Genomic DNA, 27,440 nt, shown 5'->3' on the forward strand with positions numbered 1-27,440 from the left:
TGTAATCTACTAGAAGGACGCTGTCCTTTGACTGTAATTAGGGTTTAGGGATAGCTTTAATAATTTGTGTCCAAAATTAATAGGGAATTAACAACGCATCTGCATAATATCGAGCAACGTTTTGACTGGAATGTCATTCATCTTTAGTATCAATGTACACTGAGTGATCTCGGCCATATGCGCTGATATTTTTTCTTCTCAGTCTTCCTCCACATCACTTTTCTCATCGTTATCAGAAGCATCCTCAGAAGCAAACATGTAATACCAAATGAGTATAAAATTTCAAGAATTTTCGAGAGAATTACCTTCGGTGGACGTGACCCCTTCGTGCCCAACGGAATTCAGTTTTCCTGTTGGTTTTTGATATGGTGTACTCACATTATCCTGTTCAGTTGTACGTTCTCGCCAATTCTGAAGTTCATTTCACGTGCATTATCTTAAATTTCTTATTCCCCTATTGGTTCGGTTATTTCCTAGTTGTCCCTAATTTCGATTTTCTGATTATAGGAATTGCGTTGCTGACTATCGTTATTACCCGATTGTTCATTATTTGAATGACTATTACTCGTAGAATCCTGCTCACGCCAGATCTCTCTGTCGTTTCTTTCATTGCTGGTCTGGTTCAAATTCCTCTTTTATTGTGAATTGATATTATTGTTCCTTTACCTTGTTGATTTACTGTACTACATTTAACAGAATGATACTCTTTGTGTCGATTGTCATTATTATTCGAATCATGCCTGTATACTTTTTCATCTGGGCATAAGAATGAATCTTGACGCTTTACCCTAGCAGTAACCTGCGGAAATTCAGTGATAGGGTAAAGCGCGAATATTTCCTTATACATATATTGAAATGTTGGTACAATGCTAACTAGTATCTTTGTGGGTAGGGTTTTAGGGTTCAAGTAGCATAAAGGAAGATACTGTATATTCTCGAATTCAAGAACCGACCCATACATTCAAGCATCATTTGAGGTATTTCTTAGAGCGGTTAACCTGCATTCAACAATAGCTTCCTCAACAGCTTATGGCAACTGGATGTTCTGTATACGCTGTACATTTTGTACAGTATAATGTTCCAACCCATGTTATTTTGTTTTTTAATTAGGTAATATTATTTTCTAAAGTATAACCTTTAATATCAGTAATATCATTATGAATCCATTTAATTTATTCACATGCTCTTGTAAACACTGCGCAATCTCCGGTATTTGTATATTTTCAACATCGATTGCTGTTTGAATATCCAGAATTTGATTTTCCGTAAGTCTCTTATTCGTTCATCCTGTTCTAACACAATTTGTCTACTTTTAGTTCTTTACACATCATTCGACTTTTCTCGCTGTGATTTTTAATTTCCTTCCTCTATCTGTACCTTAACAAATTCCAAGTATCTGTTACATTTCTTTCTATATTGCTCTATTATGTCTTACACTGACTGCATGTGGGTCTTAAAAGTTGTAACGGAGTTGTTAGCTTGTATAATATCTTAACCTAACTCTCGGAATGTACTATCTATGTTTCCGGCCAAGTATCGTAATTTATTTTCTACTTCTTTTACTAAATCAGGAACACTATCTTCGCAACATTTGTCGATTACTTCAGTTGCTGTGGTTAGATGGTTCACTGATTGGGCTAATTTTTCTTCAAGTTTTGGCGACTGATTCTCATTCAGTGCTGTAAGTGTTTGTATTAACTATGAATGTTACGATATGTTCTATCTTTTCTTTGTTTAACGCGCAAGGAAATAAACTAATTATTCTCTAAAGTGTACCTGAAAATATTCTAAGTTCACGCTAACATTTCTAATACGCATAGAATTACAATAATTATTACCCACTTTCTATCCACAATGCACAAATCTTGACACATTTTTACTTTTTTCAATACAATCAAACAATAAAACTAATATTCCTGTTTCGCGTTCATGAATGTTATCAAAACTTTTAACTAGTACATAATTATTTTCCCCAGGGCTATTCAAATACTAAATGCTTATGATCTCTTGGGCCGACCCACCAAATAATATGGTGTCGCTGTTTTGAGAGATTAGGTCATCACCTGTACACCAGAAGAAATGCTTAATGAGTAAAATTACCAATCATTTCTCTCATCACCTTAACATGTCAAGCATTGCCAGTCATCACTCAAACTAGGAAGATTTGGATAAGGAGTGGTAGCAACGTGGTTGGTGGCGTCTGAGCTATGTACTGACAACATAGATTATTAATTTTCTCATTTTTCTCTCTCTACCTTCTATACCTTCCAATGCGAGCGATAGCTTGCTATTTCGGTCAAGAAATATGTTCCACGATCTGAACTCTCGCGCTAAGCTGTTAGCTGATTATGACCTTATTATTATGATAACCTAATAAACATTAAATGTGATTATTTAAATGCTAATATTTTCACCTTAGTTAAAAATACGTGACATGGTATTTTTCACTCAACGATGATCTGAACATACAATCGCAAGACAATAAATATGCGTGCATTCAGAATAAACGTTTTCTACATTACTCTAACTTACAAATATGTCAGGGCGGTATTTTAATTTATTATTCTTAAAATTTTAATAATCACTTGAAATTAATTACTCTGTGCCTCTATCTGTTTTATAATTGTGCGTTATTTCTTTATTAGTTTCGAGTATTTTTACTTGTTTTATTTTTCTAACAACTAAACTATTTTCAACGACGCTATAACGGGATCTGTCACTACTTCTTATTAGTGTTAAAATCGTTTCAGAAAACAAAATATTAGTTTGCCTCTTAGAATTTCAAGATATAAAACTTTCTTAGTTACGTATACCCTCTAGTATTTTTTCCAGTATAGCACTTTATGCTGTTGGCACTTGACTGTTGCAGCAGATAAGGTGATTATCGTGGATACTAAAACATAAGTTGTAGTTCGATTTCTACGTCTTACACAGACGGAAACCTGACTGTCAAAACAGTACTTTAAAGTAAAAATATATATGATTTGCTGATTCATAAACACTGTCCAATCAGTGATGGGCTTCAGTGATGGACATTAATGACTTTAGGATAACTACAGGTGACTAGCTACTTTTTGGTTCTGTGACAAACTAAGTAGAAATTATCATAATGTTCTGCAAAGAGAAGTCAATATTCTATACATTCACATAAGTGACGAAAAGGTTCACTTTCAGCGAATGTCTGTCCCGAAGTAGTACAAACACACGGTATCAATGTTGCTAACTTATGTCTACTTTCTCCAAACTGGATAAAAAAAGTTATTAAATAAATGTTTTATTTATTTCGTAGATAAGAGCTCTCTGTGGATATAAATCGTGTTTTTCAAATTTAATATGTTTGATGATAGTGTAAGAAATCTAAAAATAATTCAGAACATATTAAAAGATTTTGTGTTACTTTTCCCGTCCCATTTGTTACTTTTTACGTGGTTGAGCTGTAGTGAGTGTATATAGCATTTACTGCATAGGTGAATTAGCAATTTATTATTGGTAGTTTTTAACAGTAATAAATTGTTTCTTCACAATTAAGTATAATTGAATTAAGTTTTAGTTCTAAGTTAGGGACGAAGAGGTAGAGAAGTATATAATTATTGGGATGTAGCTAGCAAAAGCACCTAGGGGCACCTACCTCCTAAATGCGTAACTTGTGGCAAAGTTAATTTGTAGATTTTGTAATGCCATTTAAGACAAAGTTCAGCCCGAGCTGTGGCAAAACCCTTTAGCCCTTCTAGAAGGAATGGAAGGAACTAACATCAAAATGATAAAAAATGAAATATATTATTGTCAAATCCAAAATTTATTTGTTCCTTAGGTAAAGAGTGGCATTGAAGATGTCATTTAAGTTAAGCCACCATTAGCAACATGAATTAGTGTGTGAAATTTTAACATGTAGACATAATTGATAATAACCAATGTTAGTGTCGCTCTCGGGTTCGCCATGTTCCTTGGGGGTAGGACTGTTGACCTTTAAGTTCAACTTCCAGTAGGAGTAAGATTCTCTACTAAAGATAGTCGATGGGAATAACATATACAATGATTCAAACTGACTGATAATAGTGTAGATCACATAGTTTCGGGATTACGGAGATGACAGCAACACTTTGACTCCATTTATGTTCAAGTTTAACCCATTAGTCTCAGTGTATAGGGACAAATAATGACATGAAGAAGATAATCAAAAACGACTCACATGAGTATCGAATCCATAGTTTTAGGAGTCCCTAAGTTGGAAATCGACACTCTCTATAACATTTAGATTCTACGTTTATCTGTCATTAGTACCAAATTTAACCAAACGTGATAGACATATTACTTTCAATCTAAGAAGAAGAAAGTATTATGGTAGTAATATACCTCAAGGGATCTAAGTTCGGAGGAGTGACATGTAAAAATAATGTAAAACGACTGATTGGAGTGCCTTATAAATATGTTGTGTTCCGTTGAGATCTATAGTGATGCTTCCAGTGGCGTTTACTTCCTAATTCATCCCATCTTCAGAGAAAAATTGGCTGGGAGATCTGAAAAATAAAATACTAAAAAAGCTGAAATTTTTGTCGAGTTCATAGTATTCGGGGTCAGTAAAGCGTTTCTAATAACTTTTTATTGTAGATTGTACGCAATTTAATATAAGCTTTGTCATTATATTGCTATTATAGACAGCATCTTCTGAACACTTGTGAACTTGTCTACGTTTACCTTTCAAGACCAGCATTTTTCTTCATTTGTTTCTAATGAAAACGAAGTTCAGACAGTTTTGTATTTTGATTATTGCAACTGTAAGAATGCCAATAGGACTTCTTACTTGGTTTTTTAGATGCAACCTGTAAGTTTTTAAAGGTGCTAACTACTGGAAAAAAATATTTTTGATTCACCTGTAATATATGAATTATTACACAGAAACATTAAAGTAAGTATGTCTTCGTCATCATCACGCTCGAACTGCAAAGCCAAACGAATGACTTTTGGTATATAGTTGGGACTCAATCCCAACTGGGGATCTTAACATAGGTGTATCGCTTTCATTATAATGCATATCCTAAGGGGATATGAGAGTCGGAATTTTTGTGGAAAATTAATTATCTCACAAGCAGCTTAGCTTAGAAGCTGAAATTTAGTATTATTAATTCTTAATTAAAATAGAAAAAACTGTTCTAGAATTTTCTAAAATTCCCTTTTCTGGGAAGGTGACATTTCAATATATTGGAAATTAATGGTGGGTTGATTTCTAAAAATAACCGAAAAGGAATTATGTTAGTTAAGTTTGTAGAAGATGCTAAATAAAAAAAATATTTCTTCCCTTTTCGTTTGTCTATTTTCCCTTGATTTGAGATTTTAAATTTTATCCTATTTTCTACACAAAAGTACCTGTAATTCAACAAAGAAATATATTGTAACAAAGCGGTGCTTGAGTGATTGATCGTAGAAATTCAAACTCTGATGAGTGATAATTCAACAGTCTTTTTCATTACATGTGTTGTACGTCACGATTCGTGATTTGTCAGTGAGCCGTGGATCAAGTTTTCATTTACTCACACCCTCTCTGGTGAAAATTGTACTGGTGTAAATTCATTGCATATTTAGATTTCTTTTTCAGTAAATCCACTCTTTTTATCTTAATCATTTTTGGTGTGTGGACTTGTATATCTCTGTGAAGATTCACTTTAACAGGACTTCAGCATACGTACAAAATGGTTACTATGAAAAATTGCAATAACCAATTTGTTCTAGGCGGCCACTAAAGAGCATGTATGCTAATAAGCCGATTGCATCAATGGTGCCCAAGCGATAGCGAGGGAGTGCATCCATATGGAACAGGAAGTTCAGGGAAGTTGGGTATACACATAAACGAGGTTAGCTCAATACACTATATATGGCATAAAACCACTTACCATACATGTAGGATTATGTATTTTTTCATTACTGAATCTTATAGATAATATTCTAATATGTTTTCATTCCTTAGAAATGTGTGTTCCAAGTTAATATAACACATAAATTACGTAAATTCAAAATGTGAATCATTAAACTGTCGGACACTTCTATAATTGTGCATCATGTGTTAGCATAGTGACATAAGATTTTAGTATGTTTAATTTAGTATGTTTCCTTATTTAATAGCTACCCCGTGGCCAAATGCATGTTTAACACGTTAGATTTTTGTTAATGTATTTGTACATACATTAACGTCTCACAAACAAGAACATAATACATTTAAGTTATTTACACACTGATCTAGTAATTATTATTAAAACAGTGTTCTACATATTTGCAGATTTCGATACTTACAATAAATTTGAACTTAAAATGTGTCAAAACACTAATATTGGAAGATACCATCAAATTCAAATTAACATATTCCTATCTTCTCGATCATTGACGACTTATAATAGTAAAAGTTGCAGTCATAAATGAGATTCCTAAAGTCGTATTATATTAAACTTAAAGCAAGTTTTAAAAAAGTGATATTTAATTAATGGAAACTTATACATGAACCAACAAGTAAGTGTTAGGATAGGGGAAGAACTGACGGAAGAGAGTGCAATTGGAAGGGGAGTTCGACAAGCATGCTGCCTCTCGCCAACACTATTTAATGTCTATCTAGAAGAAATAGTGAAAAAGAGCCTACATGATGATGATGATGGCATTTCGGTAGGAGGTACAATGATTAGATGTATAAGATTTGCAGACGATATGGCGCTTGTTGCAGAATCTGAAAAGAAAATCAATAAAATGTTAGAAAAAATGAGAAAGGGCTTTGAGGAATATGGGATGAAAATAAATGTTAGAAAGACAAAAGCCATGGTGATTGGAACGAAGGAGTCTGTGTCAAATATAAAAGTAGGAGGGGAGAAAATAGAACAAGTGAATAGTTTTCGATACCTGGGTAGTGTTCTTAGTAATGACATGAAATGCGAACGTGAAATAAAAGCAAGGATAGGAATGGCGAAAGAAGCCTTTAAAAGAAAGAAAAGTCTGTTTTGTGGGACCTTGGACAAAGAGTTGAGAAAAAGACTCATAAAATGCTTCGTGTGGAGTGTTGTACTGTATGGGGCGGAAACGTGGACATTACGTAAAGGTGACGAAAATCGACTGGAAGCCTTCGAAATGTGGGTGTGGAGAAGAATGGAAAGAATTAGTTGGGTCGAGCGGAAAACGAATGAGAGAGTGTTAGAAATGGTGGGTGAGAAAAGAACACTTTTAGATTTTATTAGGAAGAGGAAGAGAAACTGGTTGGGACATTGCCTAAGAAGAGATTGTATTATGAGGGACGTCCTAGAGGGTATGGTGGCGGGAAAGAGAGGGAGGGGCCGAAAGAGACTACAATTAATGTATGATATTAAAACAGAAAGATCATACGCGAAGACGAAAAGGTTAGCGGAGGACCGTGGAGCATGGAAGCTTCTCAGCTGCTGCAAGTGACCTGCCAATAAAGGCAGAATACCTATGATGATGATGATGATAATTAATGGAATATTCCACTAAACTACTAGTTCACTATGGTACTTACAAGGCTTTTGTTTCCCTCCTTTCATTTAAAAACAAACCTCGTTTAGAAATCAACTCGTAAGCAAACCACAGTTGATATTCGATGACAACAATCATGGAAGAAGAAATTGCTCTCTATACGCTGTCAGGATCTTATATATAGGTGACATATACAGCATATAGCTGACGTATGTAATATACGGAAGATCCTTAGAAGTGATACATTCTATAGCGTATTGTAACATCTAAGGGTCAAAAAGATAGTATCTACGTAGTATATGGATAACGTACCAACCGTACGCATTTCCACAGTAAACGTAAGGACACCATATATTTGTGCAGTATACCCCTTCCCGGATAATGTATTTTCTCAGTACAATTGTTCAAACTATTCTGTAAATTAATAATTATTGGTATTAGTAAATTGAAATGAAACCTTTCAGGTTAACGTCCTTCGTTTATGCCCTTGTACTAAGGCAGGTGATTAAGAAAGTGAATGGCGAATGATACAATAATTTTTCAAATGAAAATAAAGGAGGATACGGAATTACAAGAGTAAGAACACCAGCATGAGATTTGGTCCACCACAAATTTACTCGGACGGGAATCCAACCATTAATCCCATCCACTAGATCCCTCTCTATATCACTGGCCTACCGTATCCCTTACTGGTAGTTAGTTATATACAGTATTTACTTCTATGTGCGTCTTCACGTATTTGCACATTCATGGATTCCAATAATTTTTGTTGCAATATCTAACGCACATAATTACTTAAAAATATGTTGGAATTGCTTAACAATTTACACAAATAGAATATGTAATATTTTGTAAATTATTTATTAAATTATATGTATGTTCATAAGTATTCTTTTTTGCTATCAGCTTATCGCTTCAATGTTTCACACATTTCAGTATATCATGACTTACGGAAATGTGAAATAATTGAACTCACCTTATAATCAAGAGGCAGAATCTATAAATACAAATAAAATAAAGAAGCTACAAATAAGAAGCTGGATCAACCCGACAGAGTAAACGCAACCGGTGGTTGTAAATCATCATATTCACTACCCTGATCATTTATAGACCGCCGCACATAGGGCCAAAGTATCGAGTTACGACGCCAAAAATAAAAAAGTTGATTCTATTGAATATCCTGCTCAGAAATCATCATGAGATGACTACACCTATATGCCTTTATGCGGAATATGATTAAATTTTATTGTCTTATTGCCGAGAACGATTATTAGCTGCAATTGCAATATTTGTGTTTGTACTTCGTCATACTTTGATTTCACATTGTGAACCGTTTCCTTTTTCTTTCTTTTTATCTTAGAGGCAATTGGTCGGCGCTAACTTTGTTGATGATGGAGTCATGTTCTTCCAAAATATTGTTGTGTTCTTACAATTAGATTGACACACGTACAATGGCACAATGGTACATAAAAGTATGTTGGAATCCATGTATTAGGAGTCATTCGCGAAAGTTTATTTATATATGCTGTGGCCACCGCTACCATTTAGGCCCAATTTATAATAAACATCGATAATATCACAGTCCTCCGAAATGTTCTGCAGTATCACATCACTCTGTACTTGTACTAAATGCAGAGCTCATCTTGCAGTGGAACCACAGCCTTGTTTTCAGTTACCGTAATATTTGCAGGATAACACTTCTTTGTCTCCGCTAGATATGAGAGATAAATATCTGATCCTCTTTCTTTTGCTCCAAGTCTCATCCATTTATAATCTTCTTTTGGCAAGCTAAGATCCACTAGAAGGCCTAAAGCTTCGTCAGGGTTGCACGGTCATATAGTAGCAGATGATGTATCATGGATCGCTTTCATATTTTTCAATCTTTTAGGCGAAGACTGGATCGCCAATTTCACAACTTCGGCTGCAGTACTCTTGCCAGATTTCACCAAACTTACATACAAGCACAGCTTTTCGGAAATGGTATTCTTTACAATTTCCTTCACATATCTTTTCTTACTTCGTTGCAAACTCTCTTCGAACACTTTTCTTGATCTTTCTCTTCTCATTTGCTCCTAAAGCCGTGATGTTGTTGAGGGACGCGGTGATGGTTGTAACACCGGAAGTGTTACGTCTTGATCAAGCCACTCCATATGCTTATTTCCCACTCGTACATTTAATTACATGCCCGCCATTTTGCCAAAACCTTTGACACAAATACTTTCATTACAGTTTTCAGTTTATTTCCACGTTGTTCAGCAAGTTCACTGATACCACTTGTTTAATGTATACTGTAATAATTGTTCATTACATTTTAATGAAGACTATTGTAAAAATGCTCTTTAAATAACACTATAAAGAGTTCACTTCTCTTAGTTTTCATGTTCTTCACAGATCGTTGCCACAGCTGTGTGTAAACAATACGCTCCAATCAGGAAAGGGGGAAAAGGGGGGATGTGTGTATTCCTGTTCTATGTTCGATATAAGATATACTGTCGAATTGTCCAAGAATAGTCGCGGTACTCTTTGGAACTTTTTTTATAACTCTCTGTATAGTAAATATTTCTTCCTTGTTTCGACACCGCACTAGTCCATCATACTACCTGTACTGTATTTACACTAGGCTCACTTGTTAGGTTCACAGTCATTTTAGATGTACACTATATATATCTAACTCTTCAATATTCGTATTGAAATGTTGTTACTGCCACTTTGGGAAAATTTAGCACGAGCTGTTTCTCCGTCAGCAACTCAGGCACAACTAACTGCAGTTGGCCGTTCGAAATAAACTCCGACTTTGCGCACATACGCTGGTTACTGTGTTGCGTTCTCAAAACAAATTCTTACGGTACATCATGGACTGGTATATAGGGACTATTTTGAAGGCATTTCTGATTAGTTTCATCACAATATTTTTTTCTATTTTTGGCGCCGTAATTTCGTTTTCCGGCCTTATGTGCGCCGGTCGCTTGATGTGAGCGGAAGATCCCCCCGTACAAACCCTCCTTCCTCTACTAAACCTAAAAAGAGCGTTTCAAACAAAAGACCACATCTCCGAAACTAATCGAGATGTTAATGAATTTCTTTTTCCGGTTTTATCTCCATGGTGTGGTTTACGTTTTTGTCTATTCGTGCGTTGGATAGACCCAAGGGGTTTTAGGAAAATCTAACATAAACATTAAACATTGACATATTTCGTCCTTAATATTTTATGGTTTGCTCTATATCTCCCCAGTGAGTTGATATATGAAAAGAACATCCCCAAGTAAATTTGTAGAACATTAACTTCTCTTTCCAACGGTATCAATATTCTGATCAGTACGGTCTGAGCTGATTTGGAAAGTCACAAAAGAGCAGACCATTTTCCTCCAATAAAGTGTGCTACAATGCTCAACATCAAGCGAGCCGTCCTTCAAACATACATTTAGCGGCACGCCAGCGACTCGAATATTGATTTCCTTTACCTCGAACATTTTGGTTGCCAATTTTGATTTGAACGAATTGGTGCCCAAATAAACTATTAAGGAGTCTATGGCTAAAATATGCCCAGATTCAAACTCTTCTACATGTAAACATACGTGGGATACATACAATTGCAAGTGTATGCGGGCTTCAGTGAAGTGCTTGAAAACCTGTAGCTGTAACAAGTGTTATACTTTACTTATAACCATTTACCGGTATATACGAAAATGATTCATCTAATGAGGATTCAAAAGACTAAAGCAATGTGTAATTTGGCGCAGATTTGATGTGATAATGTAGAATAGTATTATAGTTATGGTTGTTTCCAGTAATTAATAACTATTTAATTAAGTTCGATGTAATATTCTCATAAATCACATACAAATATAGTTATTGAGGTTTCTGCAAAAATATAATTTTAAAATGACCATTGGGAAAATACAGCCCATTCTTGATATTACAAATACTCTTCAGGAGTACAACGATGATATCAATCACTCTATATCAGAGATGGTCATTCTCCCTCATTTTGCCCTCATGAGGGCCGCCCTCACCCTTATTTTAGTAGTTAAGGGTGAGGGCGTTGGAGGGTGAGGGCAATAAAGTAATTGAGTGTGAGTGTGAGGGAGGGTGAGTGTGAGGGAGGGTGAGTGTGAGCTCGTCAATGGAGGGTAAGTGTGAGGGAGGGTGAGTGTGAAGGCGTCAATGGAGAGTGAGTGTGAGGGAGGGTGAGGGTGTCAGTTGAGGGTGAGTGTGTGGAAACTGAGGGTGAGCGCGTCAATTGAGGGTGAGGGTAAGGGTCCATAAAATTAATTATCTTGCAATTCTTCATTTCTGGAAAATATGTTAGAAAATGCAATGTAGTTTTTTTCTTAGAATTAATCGTCGTTTACAAAAAATCGTCATATCAATATTCCATCAGTTTCATACGCTTTTCATGCGCGAAGACAAGATGTTTCTCATAGATTTATTACTTTTCTATATTTATATATTTTCACTTTATAGAAATAATAATTACGAAATATATAAAAATATCTACTGCAAGTTTTTGGCTTCCGAAATTTTCAAAGTTTAGTGAAAGTAGCCCATTAAAAATACTATTTAAACAGAAGTTCTCAGGAAATAATGTTTTTTCTCATATATTCGTTCAGAAAAGAAACTAATAAATATTCATATATTCATTCATTCTGAAAATGTAACTAAGAAAAAGCATAATTTATTCTTCTAAGTAAGAGAAAAATATATATAAGAAAAGTACAAAGCTGCAAGCCGCAATAAATAACTTTATATTTAATTATCTAATAAAAAGATATGTCCTACTTTTGGGTATATACGTACTTTTAGACCAGAGATGGTCATCCTCCCTCATTTTGCCCTCATGAGGGCCGCCCTGGCCCTCACCTCACCCTCATTTTAGTAGTTGAGAGTGAGGGCGTTGGATGGTGAGGGCGATAAAGTAATTGAGGGTGAGTGTGAGGGCGTCAAGGGAGGGTGAGTGTGAGGGAGGGTGACGGGAGGGCGTCAATGAAGGGTAAGTGTGTGAAAGGATGTGTGTGAGGGCGTCAGTGGGGAGTGAGTGTGAGGGAGGGTGAAGGGAGGGCGTCAATGGAGGGTGAGGGTGAGGTGCGTCAATTGAGGGTGAGGGTGAGGGAGGGTTAGGAAAAATGACCATCTCTGCTCTATATATCACCTGTAAATGTTGTTTGTCCTCACTTAGGACATATTTACATATGTTCTTAACATATTTATGTTTTCTGCTTTTTCATTATTGTAACAAACATTTCTGTTAAGAAAATAAGGAATTATTTTAAACAATCGGTGTATATATGGCACACAAATAGATTTGAAAAATCTAAATCAACCTGAATATCAACTATGAATGGATTTTAACACTAAAAGACATCTCTACTTATCTCAAAATGTTGTGATTCTCAAGTGACCGGAGATTTAGAAATGATCATGGCAATACATGATATCTCAAGGGAGAAGGTGAGAACACTTCTTCAAATATTGAAAAAAAAGCAGCTTTTATGTCGCAAACAAGACCTTCATAGATTGACGTCAGCTGAAATTCAGTGATGCCATTCGGAGCATCAGGATTCCAATGAAAGTGCACTTTCCTTCAAACTTACCTCGCTGTACGACTGTTTTTGGAAGTAAACATAACATATTGGTACCGCTGGAAAGACAAGATTATGTTCTAGAAATTTAATTGGGGATGTTCTTTCCATATCCCAACTCATTGGCGAGATACAGAGCAAAACAGAAAATATCAAGGACAAAATATGTCAGTGTCTAATGTTTAAGTTAGATTTTCCTTTAACCCGTTGGGTCTATTCACGATATGAATAGTCAAAATCGTATAGCACACCTTGGAGTTAAAACCGGAAAAAGAAATTCATTGATATCTTGATTAGTTTCAGAGATGTGGCCTTTTATTTGAAACGCTCATTTTTTAGCTTCAGTAGAAGAGGGTGGGGATGTACGGGCGACCTTACGCTCGCACCAAGCGACCGGCGGTCTAGAAATGATCAGAATAGTGGATTTGATGATTTCGGACCACCGGTTGCTTTTACTCTTTCGGGTTGAACGAAAGTTAATAACCGCGTGTCCCGCCTCTCGACTATTAATAAATATTATGTTCTTTAAATGCTTAGGTCCCATTTTACACTCCTGGATGTTAACTATATCACATATTTAGACCATTTCATTTTGTTACGTGAGGAGTATGATAACTGTTTGATATGGAGACTTTTTACTGACAAGAAAAATGTCTCATATGAAACGTAATTTTCTGCAGAAATAATTGAAAATCTTTATCTTTCAATACTGCAATAAGTCATTCTCTGAATTATTTTTCGTTTTTTGCTTCTTATGTTTAATTCCGTGAGAGTATTCTGTCGTGAAAATTTAACTGTTTTTTAAACAAATAATTGCTTTTGATGGTAGAATGATTTACATTTTGCATTAAGAAATGTAATTCATCCGATTCCAGTAACAAAGGTTTGATTAAGAGATTTTAAGTATTTCTAAAATCATCTTGCTCAATTTTTTCTATTTAATTATTTTCTGAATAATTTCTCCACTTATCTAAATCTTGGTATATTTAACCCTTAAGTACGAGAGCCAAAGTTTGTGAAGTAAGTATGTGCGTAAAAGGGTGAAATATACAAACACTAATTACTTTCTTTCTCTCTGTTACTAATATTAATTTTGATTAGATCTTTCCAGAGCATTGTCCTTATAACGTTTTCTTCGTATAAACATTCAAGTTAGTGTTATTCGTAAACTCCATTCTAATTAAATTTACTCCTATTAATTTCAGCGAACACCCTTTCGCAGAGGAATAGTATTTGATTTCTGTAAAATAACTATATTTTTTCCGCCATTCAACTAGAAAAAGTTATGTAAATTCTGTTTGACGTGGTACTTACGTTACATTACAACGTTTATAATGCTCCTTCCTTTGAGTTGTGGGAACACTGCGGGAATTATTACAAAACCTTGAATTTTTACATCAATTAAAAAATGGCATGCTTTTACACATATGTGAGCACGTCTACCATCCAGCATATGTTGTCTCATTCAACTAATACTCTCTTCACATATTCCTTTCCTTCTCTACTATATAATATTAAAACATGAATAGATGACGATTATTTTCCCCCCTTATTTTTTCTTGCATACAATATCAAATATCTCCTTTGCACTGCCAACTCAGTTTAATTTCATAGGAGGAAAGGCCACACTTGCTATCTAAGAGAAACCAGTATATCTCTTTGCTTCTATTTAGAACCGTGTTAAATGTATAAACAAATGTTCAGCATGGTTCCACGTGATAATGCTTTGTAATGGCAAGGAGTGAAAGAAATGCCACATTTCATTTACTTTTAAGAATTGCTAAACATTTAATCACGCGGAAACTAGCATAGGCCTACTTCAAATAAAATTTTAAAACAAAAACATTTCTAATATGAAAGAAAACAGACATGTAAAAGAAAGGAGAGCTTTAGTAATTTAGAGAATATTTTGGCACAAGACGGTGACGTCAATCGGCGAGCACAATATCTACGAAAAGCTAAGCAAGAAAGTGATAAGGAAGGAAGAAAATGACCCGAGATCCATAAGTTAGGTATCATTCTGGCATTTGCCTAGTGTAAACAGGGACAACCCAGGAAAACTTCATTCAGGATGGCTGGTTGGAAACCGACTTTTATACTTCTAGAGCGAGTGAACTCACCGGGAATCAAACTACGGGTGCCCCGGTTGGCAACTACACTGCGACTTTTCTTAAAGTTTATTTCGTTTGTGGGTAGGTTCATCTTTTGATCTTGAAAATTTGTTGTTATTCATTGTTCTACAATCGAAACTACAGATTAGAATTAGCTGCCGATAATTTAGTTTTGCTCACATCGATGTAAATTCGCAAATAATTCATTGTAGTTTTACACAATAGAGTAGTTCAACGAAATGTTAATCCAAAAATAATAACAATAAGTAGCTATATATAAAAATAACCATACGTATTTACTCTTATAGCAAAATATTTAACTTTTTCCTTTCAATGGTTGACGTACAACAATTTTAATTTTTGAATTTTTTTAACTGTTTAACAATCGGGGTTTGCTGGTTTATACAAACACATACCACTCTCTAATGCTGAAATATGCATACTGATAAATATAATATTTTTTATTATGTTTCAGTTTATAATACATAGTAATATAATCATGTTTAAGTTGAACTATTAAAATCCAAGAGAATATTATTATTCAAACTCAGAATCATATGCGTTTGAATAATGAATTTTAATGTTTCAACATATATTTCATGAATAAATTTTATTCATTTTTGTGTTTTCATAGGGCAACCAATAGAAAAACTACAATATCTTCATTGGTTAAAGGATCCACCTGAGCCCAACACTACAGAGGAGTGTGTAGTATTAACCACTCAATCTAGGTTCCTGAACATTGACTGCAGTTGGGAAATGCTATTCTTTTGTGAATACGATTTTTGTAGATAGCGTACTAATACAGCCAATAATATAATACTAACAAGAAAACTACATGTTAATGATGTTAACCACTATAGCTTTAAATGGTTATAAAAATGTATTGCTAAAATATCCATAATTCATACATGAATAAATGAAGTTAATTAAAAGCCGTAAACGTTGAACTTGTCAATTTAATGTTATCCTGGGTGCGCAGTTTTCCCTTACACTGTCCTGCCCAAGTATCTTCATATATTTTTTTTAATATTGTAAAAACACTCCAAAATATTCATATGCTACACTTTGGATTTTTATGTGGAGGAAGAAATTTAACATTTAACGTAAGACATGTGAAGGAATAAAGAAAAAAATAGTAGAGTTGTAATGTATTTTTTAATGTTTGTTTATTTCGTGACTTCGTTATTTCCCACATATTCATTTTAATGTCAGCACCTTTGAATTTCTGTTCCCTCTGAATGTTGGGATTTAATATACGGTTTTCTCTGGTGTTCTTGGTTTTCCACTTCTCTTTCTTTCTTTAGTTTATTGAAAATTTAGGTTCCATTTTCGCATCATGACTTACTTCTCACTACCTACAAAATAAGTTTGCTCAATGGTATGTGTACAGTGTGCCACATAAATTTTTGAGGTATAAAATCCGTGAGATAGGCAACCCAACTAACGCCTCCTCGATGATCAATTACGTCTGGTAGTAGGTAGCACAGGAGCGTACAATTGTCCCCAACTGTTTAAAGTCGTCGTAATGAGTGTTTTTGTGCGTAAGTAAAATAAAACACTGGCTGAGGAAGTGATAAAGGGAAGTCTTTGGATACTTGTACTCACAGTCAACAGCACAATACCAGAAAAAATATACGTACACCAGAAGCGCCGATGAAAAGATAACAGTCAGAGGACTTAAATAATCCAATAATTAACTAAAATGACTGATTATAAACAAGTTAACTTATTTTAAATGACTATACATATATGTGTATCAAACAATATACGGACAGATTGTGTGGTAAATGTAAACTCAAAGCATTGCGCTGAGTTTCGAATCTATTAACAGCACTCCTACCTACAGATCAATTAAAGTATGCATCGATCATTCGAAGGCAGTGCCTAGCCTATAATGAAATGTTTTATGGGTCCAACAAGGGCTGAACTCCTTGGTTCCGGCACCACTGATTCATACGTAGTACTACTTCGAAAGAAGAACTTGCCCGATTTCATTATTCGCTAAACGAGTTTTGAAAATACTAAATATTATTTGTAAATTGTTAAATTTATTTGTAATTTTCAAGAAACTTATTTGTAAATATTAAAAATGCAAAATTCGATAACACTAAAACGAGTTGGAGAACTTATCAGTACTAAGCGTACTTCCCCTTAGCTTGCAATCTTATACGCTGTTTTGTTACTCACTGAATTACGGTCTATTTATATATTTTTGTAGCAAAGCTCTTATAGTTACATTCGCCTATTCTACAAGCTAGTTTATTATATGGGTTTCAGTTCAATGGTATTCAGTTATTTTTATTATAGTTATTTTCCTTAAAACGTACAGTACAAAACATTCTGCAAGAAACTTTAGTGGAAAGCTTTCGTCTAAATTTGGGTAATTGCAGAGATATGTCTTGAAGGTACTTGAACCCTTAACAAAATTCCCGACGTTTAAGTAAGTTTTGATAAATTTTAGAGCAACTTTAAAACTTTTAATACCATTATTATTATTATTATTATTATTATTATTATTATTATTATTATTATTATTATTATTATTATTATTATTATTATTATTATTATTATTATTATTATTACTGAAGTGTTGTGAACTTAATGGTGCATCCTGTTCCAAGCAGCTCCCGGCAAGTGAACATTCTGCTCAACAAACACTGTGTGTGTAGGTTTTCAGCGGGTTCTGCTTCCTCCCAGTTTATTTATTCAATATTTCTTTCATTTTGATCATCGACGTATTCTGTAACTTAGCCACCATAACCATTACTTAAAACCAAATTGTGAGTTCAGTATCCCTACCTTAGAGATGAAAAATGCCTCGAAACATTCCGTTTAACATTTAGCTAGTTGTAGGGACGTATTCAGAGGGTATCTTCTGATAGTCCTGCCACTTGTCTCCAATTTCGACTATTTTGTAACTTTTGCCTAACGCTAGGGGCAGTTTTACAGATTTCAATACAAGGTGCGCTCATACTGAATTTGTCTTCCATACTACTTTTATTATCATTATTATTACTGAACATCTCAATATTACGTCTTATTCCAATGCAAATAAGCATACTGAAGAAAAGAAAAATGAAACGACATTTTTGGACCTCTATATGGATGAATTGTCTTATAAGATATACTTTGCAAGGAAAATATGGGGGAAAATGTGTCAGCTACTGAACAATACGAAAATCGCACCCTCAGATGCCGTAAAAGAAACTAAGTAGGATTTGTTTTCATCACAATACATAGTAACACTCTTTCTTTGGATAAAAGACGTTGGATTATGTATGCGTTATCTTGATATTTTAACAAAATATTCATACAAATATAATAAAATAATAGTTCGTATTTACAAATTTTGGTTGAAATAATATATGGAACGTGTTGAAAATGTCGAAAGAAAATATTATTATTTCTAGTAAGAGTGGAAGAACTTTGAGACAATTCCACAATGACGTTTCAGACAAATTAATGACTCATGATAGACCTTACAATGAAACTTTTGTATTCATGAACTGCTTGTCAAACACGCTAAATTCACAAACAGTGGGAATCGGGATTGTAGACTGTGACTATATATTGTTACTTTTCCCCTGTGAAGGAAGTCCTGTCAACTCTAACTTGTAAGAAAGAGAGAAATTGACTATTCTTCATGTTGTTATACGTCATAATTATCAATATCGTAAATTATGAAAGTTTTCTTAATTTTCTCAGAAGGAATCAAACAGCGCACCCCTAATTCAATAAATTAATTATCAAGCCACTACCACTTAATTCTCAAGATTGCTGTTTTAAGTAAGAGTCAAAAAACACACGAGTGCGTAGGAAATTGCAAACGTTTGAGATTCGAATATTTTATTAACGATGAAACATTCATTTCGGTCATGATAAAATAATATAGTCCCGAAAATTAAGTTTAAAAAAAAACGAAAGTATGGTATCTCTATGATATTTCGGTATTCTCGTTTAGCAGTTATTTCCAGTAATTTTGAACGACAGGGCACGAACACACATACATCGGGCACATTTAATATTTCTAAGGATCTACAACCGGGAAACGAAACTTAGACCCCGCCTATTGAAACATATGATGGGTTGGGTACCGGGTTCGTTCCCATGGCAAGTAAGCTTGAGACAGAAAACTTCGTGCTCATGGAATTTCTCGGGACACTCCTACCTTCTCATTCTAAAAATTCGCCCATCATAATTCACTTAATCATATTCTTCCTCAACCTAACATTCATAATCGTGGGACATACACGTAAATATTTCATTTTCAAGCTGTTAACCCAAACCAATTCAAGCCGAAAACATTTGTATTTTCTATTGGTCAGTAATGTGTTTTCACAAAAATAAATGTAGAAAAAACACGAGGAATCGTAATTCCATTGAAAAGTGAAGCAGCAGACTCATAAAACCTAACCTAAAAAGAAACAACTTCATATCGTTTGGAACTTTTCCAAAATGTGTTAGGAACTTCTGAAGAGTGCCAGTCAATTTTGGAGTGGGGAATGGGTCAAAGGGTCAGTGGCTCGAATTTTCTGAGTCTTTCAGTGGGTCGTGTGTCAACAGCACTTGACCCAATGCAAACCACCACCCGCCAGGACCCTCTGCCAACCATCACTCACCATCAAATCAAGGACCACACACCGACCCACTCTGCTCACTGCATTGTAGACAGCACCTTCTGAGCAGCATATTTTTAAGCACTGGACCATAACCATAGGAACTAAAATAACGTTTCTGATTGGTTTGCAGTTTGAATTGCGCAAACTAGGACCGCAACTAAAGGGAGGCTAGGGGGCATAACAATCACTTACATCGATTTCGGACTTTAAAAATTTCATTCGCTTTTCCACTGAATAGTACCGATAATGAAACAAGGAAATAATTAGACCATGATAATTTAATTCAAATTCATCGTAATTTTATCCATGACAAACACTTTACCATTTCATAAGCTAAAGGTCAATCCATCGTTATTGTAACATAGCCGTGCTTGAGCGAAGGACCGTGGAAATTCAAACTCTGATTAGTTAGAATTTCACAACCTGGTTATATTAAAGCTGTAAATTCTTTAGTTGGTATAGAAAAGGCCGTGTATTATGTGTCAGAGTTGATGACGATGTGTTTTATTGGGTCAGTGGGTCATGGGTCAGAGAGGGTCACGGTGCGTGTAGGGTCAGTGGGTCGTTGGTCATGTTAGGCGGCTGAAAATACGGTCTAACCCTCAAAAAATTCCTACAAAAGGTTTCTCAACGATTTTCTGTAGTATCAAATGTGCTGAATAACGTATTAAAAGTTTACCAAAATTTGACCACCGGAAAGACCCAATTTTCAAGATGGCGTTCAAAATGGTTGTTAACTCTTTTACAATCTTAGGCTTTCATTCGAGTAGCTACTGGGTCATCACTGTTTATCCTAGGATTATGGTTCGTGCATCATTCTCTTCGGAATAAAACAAGCTTTCGGGTGGTGCCATCCAAATGCGTGCATGGCCTACGTGGAAAGGGAAATTGAGAATAATTTGAGAACTTTCCCTCTTAAAAATCCCTTTTCTAAAGTTTTGCGCCCTCTGAAGCGGCCCCGAGTAAGAATATACGACCCGAACCTTCCTAGAGAAGTACTATGAGATATAGACTATGTATGTGCCAAATTTCATTGTGAAATCTTTAGTAGTTACGACAGAATAAAAAATTTACCAATATCCTACTCTTTGAATGTATCTAACCAAATATATAAGTAGACAATAAATAGGACAGAACATAAAAGATTCTAACACAGTACTATTAATCCGGATATTATCATTCGTAACTCATTGTTTTTAGAATGAAGCAAGCTTTCCTATGGTATCATCTCCATGCGTCCATGATACACGTGAAAAGGGAAATTGTGGATGATTCGAAAAAAATCCCCTAAAAATTCCCTTTTCAGAATTTTTGCGCCTCAGTTAAAAGTACACTACCTTAATGTTTCTAGAAAATTACTATGATGAATAGACTATATGTGTGAGAAATTAAGTTCTTCAATAGTTACGAGAAAACAAAGCATTTACCAATATCCTACTTTGTGAATATACCTAACCGAACCTATAAGTAGGCAATAAATTGCACATCCTACAGTTTTCATCGTACAAAAGTTATTCTAGTATCTACTCATAATTTTATGAACTTAACACACATCTGCTACACCGAAATACTAAACAGTACTTTCTTTATTCTTATTTTAGCAAAAATTAACAGAATTTTTCTTTAACATATTTACAAACAATCATTGTATGATTTTTTTCTTCCCATACTATTTCATTCAAAATATTTTGTTTCGTCAGTTTTCCTTCTAATGTTTTTGAAGTGTATTTTTTATAGTCTTAAAATACATTTGTTAAATCTAAATGCTAAAGAATAGTTTCTTTGTCCTTACTTTACACAAAATTAATATACGTTTTATTAAACATTAACGTATTTACGAATAGTCCTTGTTACATTCTTCATCCGAAACAGATTCATTGAAATTATTTTCACAGTTTTCTGTTTGGCAAGGTCTGCAAACAGATGTGCATGGTAGTCCATACCTCTTGCAACTGCACCGTTTTGTTAGCCAGGCAGTTGAACAATTACAGTGAAGTATATGAAGAAGACTTTCTAGTGCAACAGATGTATCTGTCATAACAGGTATATACTGATTGTGCCATAGTTTCCACCACCAACCAACTGGATTCATATCACTGTCATTTCTGATCTAAACCTTGATTTGGTAATAAACTTTAAAGCTGTGGTATTTTGTAAGAGGACTCAGTAGGAGGAAGGCACTCTGAAGTGATGAGTGACATGGAAGAAACAGTTTTTCTTTTACTGAAGAGTTGGTAGCGCAAAGAGGTCAGTACTTCTGCGTATAAACAAGATAGCCATTACCTTTACCCCTATCGATGCTACAACAGATTTTGTTTGATGTGGCAGCAGGAACACATTTCCACAATTTTTTTTTCACTGCTTATGAATCTTTGGAATACTGACTTCTTGCCTACACCAAATATGTGCGAAGTTTAATCACATCCTGTTTAAGCATAATGAACAACAGTTGCGAATATACATTATCACCCAGAACACGTTTCATTTCATTGATGTCATATATCTTATGAAGTGTAGACTTGTAAGAACGAAAATATAGGCCTTTATTATCAAACTGAGCACAATAAAGAAGGAGGATGAGTAAATCTGTATCCTCCCCAATCAATGTCGTTGAATGTTGCTCTGATGACTTGACAGATGCTTTGACGATGTCTACGTCTGCATCTCCTGATGCATTGATAACACTGCAGCCACTTTTCTGCAGTTCTTCTGCCACCATGTGAAAAGTTCCTGTTTGTTGCTAGTTGTAGCAGGAAAATAATCTTTTCCCCCCTAGAAACTCTGTTGCTTCATTGAAGCTGATAGTGAAATGGGTGATTTGGCCTCCTCGATGATGTGTATTATCCTTGATGGAAGGACCAGCTTCGTAAAAGTCAAAAAGAACATTTGCTTAACCATTATGTTTTATGGTAAATTCTACGTATGAACGTGCAGTGCCACCATAACTCTTGCTCTTTATCCAAGGCAGCCGATGAAAAAGTGAACTACCATCTAATATCTAACACATAGATATTATAACTAGTTGTAATATCTAACACATAATGTTCAGTTGCTGAAACCGAATCCATAATAGCTTGTTTAGTAATATACACCTCAATCGTATGAGCCAGTTGAGCTTTGTCACTTTTACGAAATTTATTTGGCGTCAAACATGGCTACTGCAAATGGACTGAGCTCATAGCTCAATACACGTACTAAAGAAAGTTCTCAAGTTCTTGACAACCAAAAATCGTTGATAGAGAAGAGCAGAATCAATGGTTCTGTCTTTGTCAATTTTAATGCTGGACTCGTTGGCAAGGGTTTTTGCTTGGTCTTTGTTTTAAATGATACATTAAAATTGTTTTTCCAATTATATTTTGTACAATATTTTTCCTGATCATCTGTGAATTATGCACATTGACATCCTCTTTGGCAATTACACCCGTAACAATATTTCTCAAAGAGTCTGGTGAGAATGGCATAAAGGTTACAAGTTTTCCTTTATTCTTCTCCAAGTCTCAGTGATCTCTTTTCATCCTTGACAATGTTGTTTCTCGATGCTGATGGCTGGTTGTATATGTAAGACCATTGAATTCCTGCATGGCAACGTGATATTGAGATGAGATAGGTGTGGACATTGTCCACAAAGCACGCTTTTCTTGAGTCATTCCACGTCCGTAGATCAACCTGCCACTGCTCTTTAAGGATCTCATTAATGTCTGCTCGATTACTAGATCTGGAGTAAGGCCTGCCCAGCACTGGTTACTGCGGCGAATCACATGGAATCCCTTGGCAAATGCGGTATATACATCAGGATGCGGCTCTGCAGTTGACTCATTTCTTGCACATAGATATATGCAGATTTTAGGTAGTTATAGTTTCCAGCAGCAGCAAATATTGGCAGACAGTTTAACACCGGTGGAAGGTGCATCATCAAGGACCCTGTGCGATCTGCTTTGACGAGTGATCGGGCAACCTGCAACATTTTCTGATAGTTTGCCCAAAGTAAACCTGTTTCTGACCTGTGGCCAAATTCTCTCTTTCTTGTGACCATAATTTACTTTATTTCGATCAGCGTATCCGACTTTATGTCACTTTCGATTGTAATCTGTTTCAATATCATTGATGAATATAGCGTTTCTGCTTCATTCACTAGTTACAAATTGTACGCTGTTTTTTCTAGATCTGAGACAATTAGAAAGTTGAGACATCTGTCTAACAAGAGATGTCCACGTAAAGCCCTCTGTACTGGTTTCCCGGTCATCATACTTTATATTTTACCAACAAAATACCATTTAGCAATCTTTACAGGAAATCAGGTATGAAAGAAAGGGTTCATCGTCATTATTTTCTAGATAAGATCGAACTTTGAAGAATGCTTGCTCTTAATCTTTGTTTTCGGGTCGATCATATCTACTGCGTTTCGCCTCTTAGTGTTTATGGAACTGTAGCAGCATGCAAAGCTCAGAACGAAAATTACTGCTACAAAAGTGATGGTAAACACAGCCACCGGCGTGCAGGTAATGTCCATAATATTCTATTCTTCCTTTCACGATACTCACCCGTTCATCTGAACGACTATTACAACACTCAATAATACTGTTCACAATTACTTCTGTTTTCACATAACTAATACCAGCACTTCCTGGTGTGACTGTAATACCGCAGAAGAGACAATTTATTTGGCTGTTAGAAGGACCTTAAGAGATCCTAGCACTTCTCTTTAGTGGTTTGTCTTTTTTGTTGTTTACTTTGAATGTCTTTTGTGTTGCTGTAGCAGTGTAATCTTATCCAGGGGCGCTTCAAAGGGCGTAACACTTTAGAAAAGGGAATTTTAGGGGGAATTTTTCCGAATTATCCACAATTTCCCTTTCCACGTGCATCATGGACGCATGGGAATGATACCAATAGGAAATCTTGCTTCATTTTAAAAACAATAAGTCACGAATGATAATACCCAGATTAATAGTACTGTGTTACAAACTTTTATGTTCTGTCCTATTTATTGTTTACTTATATATTTGGTTAGATATATTCAAAGAGTAGGATATTGATAAATATTTTATTCTGTCGTAACTACTAAAGATTTCACAATGTAATTTGGCACGCACATAGTCTATATCTCATAGTACTTCTCTAGGAAGGTTAGGGGCCATGTATTCTTATCTGGAGCCGCTTCAGAGGGCGCAAAACTTTAGAAAAGGGATTATTAAGAAGGAAATTTCTCAAATTATTCTCAATTTCCCTTTCCACGTAGGCCATGTCCACATTTGGATGGCACCACTTGAAAGCATGTTTTATTCTGAAGAGAATGATATACGAACTATACTCCTAGGATAAATAGTGATGATTCAGTAGCTACTTGAATGAAAACCTAAAATTGTAAAAGAGTTAACAACCATTTTGGACGCCTTCTTGAAAATTCGGCCTTTCCCGTGGTCAAATTTTGGTAAACTTTTAATATGTTATTCAGCACATTTGATACTACAAAAAACCGTCGAGAAACCTTTTGTAGGAATTTTTTGAGGGTTAGGTAGTTTTTTTTTCATATCTGCAGCCGCCTATTCGGCTTGAGCTTGAAACAGGATATGTCCATTTATTTGCTAAAACGGACCAGAATTTGGTTAAGTCTTGTCTGAAAACAGACTCTATATTGCCACTTTTCAGAATATCGGTATATATTTTGGAAAAGTTCCAAACGATATGTAATAATTTTGTTTTAAGTTAAAGTATTAGGAGTTTGCTGTTTCACTTTTGAATTGAGTTACGATTCCCCATGTTTTTTTCTCTATATACTTTTTTTTTTGTGAAAACACGTTAACGAGCAATAGAAAGTACAACTGGTTTTCGGTTTGGATTAGTTTTTGGTTAACAGTTTGAAAATACAATCTTTAAGTTTAATGTCCCACGATTATGCCTGTTAGGTTGAGGAAGACTATGATTAAACCAAGTGAATTATGATGGGCGAATTGGTGGAATGAGAAAATAGATATGTTCCGAGAAATCCCACGAGTACGATGTTGTCCGTCTCAAGCTTGCTTGCCTTGAGAATGAACCAGGTATAACACGAATCACATATATTTGTATGCAGGGTCTCAGTTGTGATTCCCAGTGTGAGATCTCTTGAAATGTTAAATGACCCCCATTTTGGAAATATCTTCGATTAGTACAAAAAGAATAGTATTTTTACCAATAAGATTTTACACAGAAGGTTAGCACAAAGTATTTACATAACTACAATCCTAAAGTGAGATTAAGTAGGGTGCTCTGCGCACAGGCTTTTATGACATATACAACCATTAAATACTTACATCTAAAAACGTATAACTATATCTACAACTACTCTATCTTATAATGTCCTCATGGCAGGGTATGTTATCCACCTTTAGAACACATCTCTTATCATCTACACGACTTAAAGCTAAATTATTTACTTCTATACTGTACAAGTCAAATAGGTAAGAAAATTATCTTGCGTTGCTTCAACTAAACCAGTTTCAACTACTTTTAAAGTCCTTTCTACATAATAATACCACAGTCGATTACATATAATTACTAACAACATTGTCGCAAAACCTGTTTCATTATTTTTAGCAGAACTTTCCGCAAGTTAGGTACAACATATTTCTTTAATTTCTTTGAAGATTACAACATTTTTCGAACACCCCATGGACCAAAGAAGTAATTACAAACTTTTCCCTCAATATCTAAAGCACAGGCTACAGACACAACATTTTCCATATCTAAAGCACAGGTTACTCTTACAATATTGTTCGAACACCCCATGGACAAAAGAGATAATTACTACACGTGCTAATATCCAGGACACTTACAGTCTTTTTCCAATATCCAGAACACTTACAATCTTTTCCCCATATCTAAAGTACTGATTACAGTTACAACATCTTTCCCATATCTAAAGCACAAGTTACGGTTACAACATCTTTTCCATATCCAAAGCACTGATTATAGTTACAATATTTTTCGAACAACCAATAGTCCAAGGAAGTAATTATTAGATTTACAACCTTTTTCCCCATATCTAAAGCACTGGTTACAGTTACAACGTTATTGGAAGCCATGTACCAAAGAGGTGATTACTACACTTACAACGTTTTTCCAATATCTAAAAGACAGGTTACTTACATCATTCTTCCATTGTTGTTATGCAGTTAAAACATTCATCCAACAACTAAACTACAATTACAACATTTTACTTCTTTGTTGATGGTTGCTTCTTCACCAATTGTTTGACGTATTTTTTACCTTTTCTTTCTTCTTATTCTTTTTTCTTTTTTAGTTTTTTTATAATGAATGGGAGAGAATAATACAATTTCTACCACCACTACTAGTAAATGTGTGCAAACAAACTGAGAGAGTCTTAGTTTGTGGCTTTCAACAGAGAACTTTTACCAGAACAATTTACTAAAAAACATAGGAGATTTAGATTACACAAAAGGACAGGATAGATTAGATTGCTTAAGAGAGATTACATAACAATTTGCGACAATATTATGGTTAAGATTACAGATTTACAACATTGTGAGGTTAGGATAGGTTGCCAATTTCTATTTTAAAAAAAGAGGGGTGTGGTTCCTTTAATTACTTTCTCCATTCTATATTTTCGAATTGGGTTGTAGCAAAGCATGGTGTTAAGGCCAAATTACCTTTTCTTCTAGATTCCA

The 27,440-nt window shown here is 34.9% G+C and overlaps 1 protein-coding gene across 1 annotated transcript in view; it reads left to right on the forward strand.

Annotated features, from left to right (window-relative positions):
* The window catches only part of LOC145683382 (hemolymph lipopolysaccharide-binding protein-like), a 490,444-nt gene extending 474,334 nt beyond the window's left edge, over positions 1–16,110 (forward strand). Inside the window, exon 4 of the mRNA XM_081754711.1 lies at positions 15,789–16,110. Within this exon, the coding sequence (XP_081610837.1) occupies positions 15,789–15,949 (161 nt within the window). The 3' untranslated portion in view covers positions 15,950–16,110. The remainder of the gene's footprint in view (positions 1–15,788) is intronic.
* The last annotated feature ends 11,330 nt before the right edge of the window (positions 16,111–27,440 follow it).

Source organism: Thermobia domestica, chromosome 4 (assembly GCF_964235325.1).
Source record: "Thermobia domestica chromosome 4, izTheDome1.hap1.1, whole genome shotgun sequence".
Taxonomy (NCBI): domain Eukaryota; kingdom Metazoa; phylum Arthropoda; class Insecta; order Zygentoma; family Lepismatidae; genus Thermobia; species Thermobia domestica.